The following is a 12,843-nucleotide window of genomic DNA, read 5'->3' on the forward strand; positions in this document are numbered from 1 at the left end:
ACTTCAAAACTGATCATTTTATAAACATTTGAAAATTTGAGTTTTGTTTATTTACTATGTATATGATATCAGATAATCAAATGTATTATTATAATTTAATGTATGTTAAGTTAGTTAAATTATGATATATGATTCATTGTCTATGTAATGATTATCGCAGTCCTTACATCATTGCAAAAGATTAAAAAGAAATCTTACCTAGTGTGTAGTTAGTCTACAAAAAGGAAGTTTGGAAGATATAATAAATTCAATATGAAATCAAATTGTAAATAACATATGCATGTAACTCTAGATATTTAACAAAGTAACGACTTAATAATACACATTTAAGAAACTGTCATTTTAATTTTTGAATATATTTTTTTAAATTATTAAAAGATTTAATATATAAATTTAACATGAAAACGATAAAAATTGAAAAGAAACCAAAATAATGTTAGACCTAGGACCTTTTATTATAAATATTTACAAAAAAAGCATGAGGAACTTTTGTCAAAAATTAGTTTGAGTAAAATTTTTACAATAACATTAGATTTATAAAAATAATTAAAAAAATGACTTGGTACAGAGACATTGCGCCATCCATTGCTCCTCTCCTTGGTTCGACACATCTAACTTATCTCGCAAGAATATTTCATCTTTCTCTCGCCTTCGCTTCGAACACACCTTACTACCCACGCACTCATTCAAGCTTGGCCTAAATGATTCCCCCCTCTGCACTCGCCATTCTACTCTTGCCATTTGCAATATCATTCACATTCTTTTTAACTGCCCATATGTCTCCTCCCAACACAAAAGCTTTCTCTCCTTAATCAATTCTCTAAACATTCCAGCCAATCCTCAATCTATCCTTTCCTGCAATTCTCAATCCGTTATTTTATCCTTACTTAATTTATTCCATCAGGCTGGTTTCATGCCCATGCGATATATTATTGTGATTTGAATGCTGATGATTTTCATCTGGCACGTGACTGTGACGAGCTGAAAATTATTTAATTATTAGTTACTATGAGACCAAAGATAGAATAACGTAAAATAATTAAAAATAACGAGTAATTAAAATATGTACCTATCTATATATTGATATTTCATTTAAGGACATAAAGTTGGTTATTAGAATAAATTTATGAATATAAAAAAAAGTAGCCAATAATTAGGTATCTATATAATGACATACAAGCAGTTATTGTATTAAATAATTAAAGAAGTTTCAATGTATATTCGAGTTATTATCAATATTAATATACAGAATTCGATAATTAGAAGAATAATGTATGCGTGTGCATAATACTAGATGTTTATCCAGTTTAACTAACTACTACTAAGTAGTAAGTAGTATACATTAAACAAACAGCCATTATCTTTTTTTGAATATATTATTTTAAGCTATTATTTTAAACAGTAAATATATAATTTACGAGTACATGTAAAGAAATCTCAATAATGTAAGACCTAGAAGCATCTTATTAAAATTATTTGGAAAACAATGTCTTAAGAAATTAATGTCAAAAATTAATAACATTTTTACAAAAACATGAGACTTAAACATGTATCAAATTAAAATTTTTAAAGATCAAAAATATTGAGGCAGGTATTTACCAAAAAATAATTCACTTTAAATTAAAGTTTCATATTTTATAATTATATATATATGAGTCTAAACACATTAAAAAATATATTTAAAAGACATTAGTATAAATGGTACAATAACCTAACCTTGTGTCAGAGAATTACAAATATGTTGTCTAACAGATACTTAATACTTAAAACGGTGTATTCCCATTTCCTAGTTTACCGACAATCAATATTTATTCCTGTTTATGTACATAATCACACTATATGAATATTTTATACAATGTTTTTAAATAAAATTAATTATATTTCTAGTTAACGTACATGACACTAATGAATATTAAAAATAAACCATGATTAAAATAAAAATAAATACTTATAGTCTTGATAAATATTAATAAATATATTTGAGGAATAATATGCAGAAAGTATTTTGTTTTTGTCTAAAAACTAGCTAAACGTTAGAAGACATAAGTAAAAGACCGGAAAAAATTTTCTACAAGAATTATTAACTAATAAGTGACACAGCAATTGTCTGTAAAATCAACTGATTATTTAGTAATTACTATTGCCGTTATCGCTAGCCTGATTTTATGATATAGTATTATAAATTGTAGTATTGAAACAGTGAAATTTTCATTATTGAAAATAATTAATTTTAATTTGTGTCTAATGTATCTCAAAACAGTCTAAAAACTCACTTATCATCTGCAGCCCCAACATAACACAGAAACCAAGTATTATGGACAGAAGGTGCAAGAATCCCGACTGCCTGTACCTAGCGAGCACTTCGAAGAACACTACGTACATAAGGGTGCCGGCGGCCAGCCCCTGTAAAACGACAGCTACGAGTCCGGGACCTCTATCCACAGAACTTCCGTTACCAAAGCGTACGAGCACCATGCCGATGGTGATGCCCGCTGGCGTGACTATGGCAAACGTGGCCACGTACGTAACCAGCACGGCCCTCTTGGTCTCCAGCCAGGCCAGTTCTAATCCGATGCAGAAAGCAATAATGAGCTTGTGCGTTGTCACCGCAAAGAACAGGTACCACATGTGATCGACGCGTTCCTCTAACCCAATGGCCAAGCCTTCGAATAACTCGTGAAACGAAAGCGCTAGTACGGCAAACAGGCCTCTAAACGACTGTCCAGTTGTCCCTTCCACTCTCGGCGATGCTGACGACTGTTTTGTCGCGTTACTCCTTTCATGTCGTGGTTGCTGTTGCTGCTGATGGTATTCCTGTCTGGTTGGCACAGTTATTTCCCAGGATATTTGCCGATACTGTTCTACACTAGACCCGTTCAGGCTTTCCGAGACGGTGGGGGGAGTAGTTGGCGAATCAGCAGATGTCTGGAAAGCGGGTTTCGACACCAATGCAGGGTTACGCCGCCTCAGGCTCGTCGATCTGTGCAGGCTGGCATCGCTGTCCTCGTCGTACCAACCATCCAATATATTATGTACTATTTGGTCGATGATAAACATCAAGAAGAACCCGACACAGAATATAAGGTCACCTAGGTTTTCAGCGCCCTGGCCGTCGGGCAGCTTATGTGTGTGTTGCAGCTGACCGACGCTCTCCCGGACTTCTGGTTGCAGGTGCAAAAACGTGGTGAACAGCAATACGCCACCACCAAAACATAATAGCAGCGATACGACTAGTGACGAATCGGTAGCCGAGTGACCGGGGTGCGAATGGCCACTGGGTTGTGATGGTGCTTGCGCATTCAGCTGCCACGATTTTTTAGAAGTTAGTTTTATGGGTAACATCCCCAATACAAACGATCCTAGGCCGAGAACGAGCATGGAAATTATTTTGGCAATCGTGATGTGTCCGAAGAACTCCGATGTGCTGACTCCAATTCCGTTGTCCATAATTTTATTGATTGGTGTTCACGTCAATATGTAAACCTTATTTACTTCGTGCGTGATGTAAATGCTTGCTGTTTGCTATGGAATAAATTACAACGAATAAATTTAAAATAACATAACATATTATTGAATATCAATATTTACCCACCTGTATGGACCCGTACACAACTGCAAAGGACTGTTCACCGGTGCGCTGCGTTGGTTACTACTGTCAAAATCGTTCTTGCAGTGCAGCCTGCTATGTTTCTTATCCGCGTTGGTGGGACTAACAACCAGTTATTACCATTGCCACCATCAACGGCTATGTATTCAACACAGTACTGTCAACCAATAAATATTTTATAAAAAAAAATTCTTACATACCTTATATATGAGTGTATATGAAAAACCGAATGATCAAAATATACTTAGGTATACAAACCATTTAATACAACATATTAATTTTCTTTGTTCCGTCGTACCGGCCAGTCATACTTAAATATACTAATCCTTGAGTACATCAAGATCATTCTTAAGAAATTGTGCATCACTCGGCAGCACCGGATCTAGGGGTAGGGGGGAAATCCGGGGCATATGCCTTGGATACTAGTCATAAAGGGGCGCAAATTTATAATTATGTAATAAGTCAGAAAAAAAAAAATAAAATAGGTTATTGATATAAAAGGGCGCCAATTTCATATTTTACCTTGGGTTAAAAAAATTTTAGATCCGGCACTGTCACTCGGAGATTTAATAATTCTGAATATTTTTATATCATCAGCAAAAAGTAATAGGCCAGAAGTTGTAATTTTTATATCATTTTCATATATAATGAATAAAAAAGGAGCCAAGTAGGAGGTCTGAGCTAGTATCGTCTACTGATGACTCAAAAATGTCTACTTCAAAGTTATATATATTGTGTTTAATATCCGAAATAAAAGAAACTAAGGCGGCCCGCATACAGAAAGCAACTAATTTCGTGAAACTTATTTTATGAAACTTGTTTCATACTGGTCATACATCTTTTTCTTCTTCTTTTAACATGTGTAATCTCTAAGAGTTTCTCTTTCCAGTCTTTTACTCCCAAGGTTTTCAGATCTTCCACCACGTTAATCCATCTTTTTCTGGACATTTTTTATGTGGTTTCTATTTTAATATAACTCTGGCTTTTTGGGTGTCTCTTCTTCTCATTTTGTGACCTAACCATTGCATCTTTTGGTACTTGATAAAACTTTTTACTGGTACTAGATTCATCAAGAAATAGTACAGTTCTTTGTTGTATGTTTTTCGCCAGTTACCCGTAGCTTCATTAATAATAGGTCCACATACTTTCTTCTTAGTCTGTTCTCAACATTTCCCAAGTTTTTCACTGGTTTTTTTTTTGGTTGTCGTCCATACTTTGCCACCATACGTGAGAGGGGGGGTCTAATAATAGTTATATGTTTTAATTTTGCTTTTGTTTTTCTGAATAACATTTTGGATGCTAAGAATTTTGTCAGTGCGTGGAACGTTTTTTGGCCTTTATTTATTCGGATGCTTATTTCTTTTGGCTAGTTATTTTTTGTACTTAACGTTGCTCTCAATTATTTGAAATTAAAATATTAATTAGTTTCAATAATTTCGTCCGATGAAGAGGATGTGTTAATGCTATATAAATGGTTGGTTTCGAAATAAAAAAAAGAAACTTAGGTAATGGATTCATTCACTTACTCGTGATGGACAACATAGTAGTCATATAGTTTCAGAGAAATTAAATGCCAATGAGAAAAACTTCATAGTTTCTACAAAATGTCTCAACACGTGTTTTATTGTTCACTGCAATTAGTTGGACCTAGTATAATGAAGAAAAGCACAAATATTGGAGAATGGCTTTGGGACCAAAGAAAAAACACCATGTTATCATAATAACATTGAGGTAAATTAATTTATGGTTGAAGGTCTTGGTACACCATATAGGTGGGTTTAAGTCAGTAGTGTTTTTTGATGTGTGAGATTGACTGTCATGTAATGAGGTGTTAATGGTAGTTGTCCTCCAAGAACTTCGTCAATAAGATTTTTTACTTCATATCTAAATATTCTGAATTGGACTGTACTCGTTTCTTCTAAATCTAAAAGTATGATCAACAAAAAAAGCAGATTAGAAAATTTAGTTGACACATAATAAATTTTCAAAAAATATTGAAAATGAAGGAGAACATTTTAAAATAACAACATTTTTTGTCATATTGGACCAGACCAGGGCTAGGATAGTATAGGATTTAGCATTTTTTTATAGGATTTACAGGATATAACTTTTCAAGCACAAAATGTGATTTGTTCATCTACGAGTTCAAATATATAGTTTTTATTTTGCATTTTTTGTACTTTTTTGAATTTAGAGCCATTTTTTCAATTTTATGGTCATTTTTATACTTTATTGAAATCTGAGTTATATTTTCATTAATTAATTTTTAAATTTTAAATGGTCGTTATTGATCGTTATAAATTATTATAAACATACAAAGATACAATATTAAAATAAAATCATAAACATATTTTCTAAAAATATTTAATACTTCAAAATACCAATCGTTTATATGTATAATATAAATATCTTGTTAGATTAACAGAGCAATAATCGATAATTGTTGATTACATGTTATCTTCATCAATTATTATTAAATTTAACGTGCCAATATCTATTCATTATACGTATGATATTGGCCATTATAAGAAGATAAATTTTGTATACTTATAAATAATAATTATTATTATTAATTTATTAAAATAATTATATTTTTGATCATTTATGAGGTCATTTTCTTATTAGTCATTTTTAGTTTTAGGTTTTTTAGATCATTGAAATCCTAGCCCTAGACCAGACTATTAAATTATTGAATAAACGTTTTAAACAACTAGAAAAAATAATAATTTTGGTTTTCTATATAGCATTTGGTAAATTATAAACTATGCAAGAACTCAATAAAATACACACGAAAAATTAGAGGAAAATAAATAATTTTTTTTTAATAATAATAACTATTTTAATTGTATAATTAAGAATAAAAATTAAAAATTCTTGTTTGAACGTTTAAAAATAGGAACATCAATAGATACTTTTTAAAACTAGATTTTAAACAATGTTTACTTCATTAATCATTATACACTATACAGTTCACAAAAGTCACAAAAGTAAAAAAAAACAACATTAATTAACATTTATAGATCAAATATTTTTGTCCATTAGAACCAAACATATCTTGTTGATGTACCAGAGAGTATGAAGGTAGCATATGAAACACATACATACAACATAGTATGATCATAGATCAAGGATTAATTCTCTTGATACTTTGTGCCACAACTGTGGATCAAATATGTAAAATGTACCATGTTTAATTGTATTATCTATTGCAAACGTGTTGGATCCAGACACAGGAATGATTCATAATCCTTGTTCGTCATGATAACTCCAACCTCGTGATCGCCTATAGCAATAAATTATAATTGTATATAAAAAAATGTTTTATCACTAACAATTCATTAGCGGCAGATATCTGTATTGTTTCTTCATGATATGAATAAAAAAGATAAAACAATAAATCTTTTTGATATTTTGTACTATTAATGTACTATAAATAAAAAATTATAATACAATTATTGTCTTTCTAAAAATCAAATATTTATGAAAAGTTTTATCATATATTTTGATAGATAGCTTTTAAAAAATGTAATTTATATAATTTTAATATAAGTACTTATTTATAACTAAATCAGTTAAATTTTTTAATACATATTTTAAATTTAATTTATCATTTTAGGACTTACAATTATTAAAATACCTACCTATCTTAATTGATAATACTCTAGTTGTGTATTAAAGTTGACAAATTTTAAAGCATAAACCTAATATTTAGTTAGTGTGTACCTAATAACTGTTGTCATTTTACACAACATGACTTGTTATTTGTAAAAAACAAATGCTCTTATATTCATTATTTTTTATTGGCTTATAAATTATACCAAATTGTATAATATGATGACATTTACACATGTCAATTAAATAAATAACAAACCAAAAAGACAAGTCATGAATTTTTTCTTATGATTTAAAACATAATCAAATTAATTATAGTTCAATAGGTAAGTAGGATAGGTTTGAAACGTTTAATTAATATTAAATAATCAGAATGGTGCTTAAAATAGAAAAATCACAATTGTCATTTGTTATTTTAGAGGCAAACCGAATTGATTAAACATGGATTTTTTAAGTTGAGGAATTTGCCGTTTAGCAACGAACATGTAATAATATATTAGCATAGGACTAATAAAAATTAGCATAACCACTAAACTAGATTTTTGCCATGTATTATAACATAGTGCCTAGTAAAGATACCTATTCCAAAATTTAATGACCAGCTCGTTATCAATCAACAAGTAAACGTGCGTAGGCAGTTATTTGCACAGGGTTTCATTTTCATTCTGAGCGTTTAATTCAGAGTGGGAGCATCGTAACCATATAATAATAATAATAATAATAATAATTTTATCAACCATTTACCTGGTATATGACGTATGTAATATGATTTGGCAGCGATAGTCCAAGCTGGTCTCTTTGACTTGCTACGAAGTTATGGTTGTGCGAACGTCGAAAAAATGTTTAGTCGCACCGAGCTTGGGTCTATGAGCAGCCGCTCGAAATCCGATATGACGAAGTAACAGGTGATAGATTATTAATGTGATAGGAATGTGAGCAAATTCTTGGTGAATGTCACAGCAGGTGGGTGAGCCACCCTCACTACAATTGAACAATCAGTACTCTATGGGAAATACTATGGCAATGGAATCATCGTCGTTTTTGTTAAACCAAGCACATGCATGAGCAACTGACCAGGTGGTCAGGTTTGGCAACATCGCATAACAGAATTCTGTCGGTCAGTATCGAATATTAGTAACCTGAAAAATAGATTTTAAGTTATAAAACTCTTCAAACAGAGAAGGCAGCTAGCAAGAGTTCATTAAACACTTGTGCGACCATGACACATAAGTGCCCAACACAGACCCATTATAGCCATTACGCCAATGAAATCTCTTGGTCATATAGAGGGTGGTAAGTCAAATGAATTTACGATTTCTGAACAGTGATACAAAATTCCACTGATATAACTACAATTTAAACCTTCCACAAGTGCGTCAAACGTTTATGTTAAACCCCACAAAAAATAACTGATACATGATTACAATAACGAATAGGTCGGGGTAGAACATGCAGGTGCATGTATTTCAATTATGGAATGTTTGTTAAGAAAAAATTATAAAAAATTTAAATGCCGATACAGTATATGTACACATTACACCGAAATCATTTTTTAATGTAAACTTAGTGTATCAGGTATACATCAAATGAATGAAAACATAATTAAAAATTATTTTTGACCTGAATCTAATCAGTTAAAAAGATGTGAATTTAATATTGGATATTATATTAAGAAAATAAAATTTTAATGCATACATCTTATATGCATAAGTAATACAAAAATCAGTTTTTTGATTAAACTAAACCATTTATGAACATATTAAATGAATAAAAACATAATTTTAAAACTATTTTTTGTCCTGAATCTAATGAAATCAATTTAAAAGATGTGATTTTAATATTGAATTTTATATTAAGAAAATAATATTTTAATGTGTATATCCTATATATAAATGTTTTACATAAATGATTTTTATTTAAACTAAGTCATTGATGAACATATTAAATGAATGAAAACATAAATTTTTTTACTATTTTTTGTCCTGAATCTAATGGTATTAGTTTAAAAGATGTAAATATAATATTGAATTTTATATTAAAAAAATTAAATTATCTATTTATGATATACGCATTTGTTATACAAAAATCATTTTTGATTAAACTACGTCATTTATGAACATATTGAATGAATGAAAACATAATTTTAAATCTATTTTTTGTCCTGAATCTAATGGTATTAGTTTAAAAGATGTGAATTGAATATTGAATTTTATATTAAGAAAATAAAATTTTAAGCTATATAATATGAAATACACATTTGACATACAAAATTAATTTTTTAGATTAAACCATGTCATTTATGAACATATTGAATGAATGAAAATATAATTTTAAAACAATATTTTTTCCTGATTCTAATTGTATTAGTTTAAATGAAGGGAATTCAATATTGATTTTAATATTATATAATGAGCTTTTGAATATTTATGTGTTTGCAATATGAATTTGTTATATTAAAATGATTTATATTTTTAACTGATTTTTAAGATGTTATGTTTGTTAAGTTGGAGCACAATTATAAAATTACTTTTATTCTGAATCTATTATTTATGGTTTTAATATTGTGAATCTAAATATGGTTGTTTTATTACTATTTGAGAATATGAATTTTTTTTATCACTATTGATTTTTATATAGGTTATTAATTTTGTACTAAATTAAGAATAATTATTTAAATTAGAGTTGAATTTTATGTAATTGGTTATGTTGTAAAAATTTAATTCTTAGTTTCATTTTTTTCTTATTGATGGTACACACTATCATTGATTACTTCAATAATAGTTTGGTTTATCGTTTTAAACTAATGGTGTTCACGCTCTACTTTCAATAGTTTTTAGATACATTTCAGAGACAATTTAAATTTAAACATCAGTGTGTGTACCTGTTAAATTGGAATTACTTTGTAGGCTTAACTCCTGATCTATCAACCAAATTCAACATTAAATATATAAATAATAATTCCTATTTGCTTTTGCATTTTGCAACATTTACAGCATATTCAAAATATTAATTGTCTTCGTTTTATCACATATTTTGTGAATATGAATCTTTATATGATTTATAGGAAATGTATATACTGATGAATTTTATACGATATGGAATGATATTATATAATTAAACGGGTTGGAATTCTGTGAAAACCCATCTATAATAACAAAATCATAAGCTAATTTAAGCAATACAGGAATATGTTTGGTACATACGAATTGATAGATTACTAGGCCGTAGTAGATTTACACTCAAAACAAATCAATTTACCGTTTTCAAATGGTGGTAGGTATACTGATAATCTAAGTTGCGCATGGTTATAGTATTGAAACTAATAAATGGAAATATTGAAAACGAGTCTTAACAACAGTTACACACACCGACATGTACAAAATCACTGCTTACAATTATCTTATAATTAACGGCTTCTCGAACTCCCATGCGATGATAACAACTTGTCTGCTGTTAACGTTTGACAATTCCCAATTGTGATTTTGACAACTCGCACGCAAACCTTCTGAGGTCCCACACAGCATTAATATGCCTGGCGTAGAACGTTACGTGTCATTGCTGGATCATTTCTGAAATAACACGCAGGCAATAGTTGTTCTTTCGACGATTAATTTTTCCCAATGCTGCTGATATTCTCATAAGATAGTAGATACTTAGTACTTACTCTGGTAGAAAATATGTTCTTTTAATTTTCGTAACCGTAAGTACTTTATCATTTACTCGATGCTCGATGTGATACTGAGTATTTACCAACAGTTACGAAACTTTTATCTTTGTGGTAATAATAATGATAAAATACTATTTTATGAGTCATAAGACCATAATGTAAATTACAAGAGTATATAAAATCGAGTAAATTTAATTGAAAAAGAATAAATGAAAATTATACGACGACGAAATAACTTACTAACTGTTTCGTCACATTTTAAGCATAATTCATCAACATAATTTCCAGACACAAGAAACCCTACGGCTCTTTAACACGGTTACCGAGGATAATATGATAATAATAATATTATATAATTTTTATTAACAAATATCCACATATGACATAACCCACAACACCTAAAAACGATTACCGGACGTATGCTAACATTGCTAACAATAATGGTATAAATGTATAAAAAGAATACCAGCCAGGGCGATTTTTTATAAATTATTATTTAATATTTATGATACAAAGGAAATATGTTACCAATAATACACACTTGTGTGATACGTCCCTCGTGCCTTTTAAAGACGAAATGGCAGATCCATTTTTTCACTCTCTGTTGGTGTTAAAACTGCGTATGAAATGAAACGTCACTGTTGAGTTGTTTATTCGTTGACCGAACGAAGTCTGCGGCCGATGGACACGAATATCTGTTTCGTCATCGAGTTCCTAAAAAATGGCAATCGGCCTCGACAGCTCATGATGTATTAGGATGAGTGAGAGTAACCAAAAATTAAAACCGTGACATCTCATATAAAATGCATATAACTGTACATACTACATATAGTATTGGCGGAGACGTCTCTCAGTAGACGGTGATTACAAAATTCAGTTAATCTGCGATATAACGACACTCGGTATAATTACTACTACTTCTTATTTTTATTTAACGAACGAAACTATCATCCCTTTGAGAATATCGTTGCATCGTTCCAAATACCAATGTAACAAATTCTTTGTATAACGAACGTTTTCCCCTGTCTTTTGAAAATCTTTTTGGTTGTAACACTTAATAAATAATAAAAGCTGCGTTAAAAAATGATTTTGATAATGCCTATAGGACGGCTGATACATTAAAACCAGGTACGGTTTTAGTTTTACACGGGCTAGCTATCAAAGATAAATCTAAATTGCATCGATTAATGCGGTTAGAACGCGTTACTGTTTTAGTAATCTTTATCGTCACCACTGTAGCACTAATAATAAGGAAGGCTAATTTTTTACCCATTTGAACTACTCATATAGCCAGTTGATGGTAAAGGCACTAGGTTTAGCTGTATAAAATTATGATACCATAATCGTATTCAAAAATTGAAATCTGGATTTCAAACGTGACTGTAATTATATCTAGGTACACAAAATCTTTTTACATAAATAATAATTAAAACAAAAAACTGCGACTCTTTGACAAATCTGTTGTATAGCAAAATTGTATTTGTGACGTGGTCCGGTACTAGACACTAGACAGTAGACAACTGCGGTCCGTGATTTGTGTTCCAGTCCCGCCAGGGCCTTTACAGCATTGGTGGGAGAACTGACAATATGGCATCTTTAACCGTGGTTGTGGTGGTGATAGTGTAGAACGGTCGCTGCGGTTCCTGTACTTTGTACTGGCAACCGTTACATACCATGTCAAAATATTCTACTTGACTTGGGGAGTAATTATATAAAGATTCATACTGATCACATACAATTTGTAGGTTTTATTAGCATTTCAAAATTGATAATTTACATTCGAGTAAAAATGTTCATATAATATGAGAGATTATAATATTAAAATAATTCAAATAAGACTTCAAGGCATATGGAAGGTGACTTCTAAGACCAAAATGAACATGGTGAATCTATTGAAAATGCTTCTGAATAGATCTAAAAAAAACAAAGAATTAGTTAATATTTTATAAGAAACAAT

At 30.1% G+C, this 12,843-nt stretch overlaps 1 protein-coding gene across 2 annotated transcripts; it reads right to left on the minus strand.

Moving 5' to 3' along the window:
* Positions 1–512: 512 nt before the first annotated feature.
* Positions 513–12,794, minus strand: LOC112597493 (zinc transporter ZIP3-like). Of its 2 annotated transcripts, XM_025343567.1 has the most exons (7): positions 11,428–12,794; positions 10,613–10,788; positions 7,964–8,358; positions 4,444–5,531; positions 3,593–3,764; positions 2,274–3,522; positions 513–981 (listed from the first exon to the last, which is right to left on the minus strand). In XM_025343567.1, the coding sequence occupies exons 6-7, from the start codon at positions 3,445–3,447 to the stop codon at positions 893–895; spliced, it is 1,263 nt and encodes a 420-aa protein (XP_025199352.1). In that variant the 5' UTR covers positions 3,448–3,522; positions 3,593–3,764; positions 4,444–5,531; positions 7,964–8,358; positions 10,613–10,788; positions 11,428–12,794; the 3' UTR covers positions 513–892. The 2 variants fall into 2 exon arrangements, 1 of the variants encoding a protein (XP_025199352.1); XR_003114837.1 differs by lacking the exons at positions 513–981; positions 2,274–3,522; positions 3,593–3,764; positions 4,444–5,531; positions 11,428–12,794 and adding an exon at positions 6,577–6,890 and having other exon boundaries at positions 10,613–10,869.
* Between the last annotated feature and the right edge of the window lie 49 nt (positions 12,795–12,843).

This window comes from Melanaphis sacchari, unplaced genomic scaffold (assembly GCF_002803265.2).
Source record: "Melanaphis sacchari strain LSU unplaced genomic scaffold, SCAv2.0 Contig425_pilon_pilon, whole genome shotgun sequence".
In the NCBI taxonomy this organism is placed as follows: Eukaryota; Metazoa; Arthropoda; class Insecta; order Hemiptera; family Aphididae; genus Melanaphis; species Melanaphis sacchari.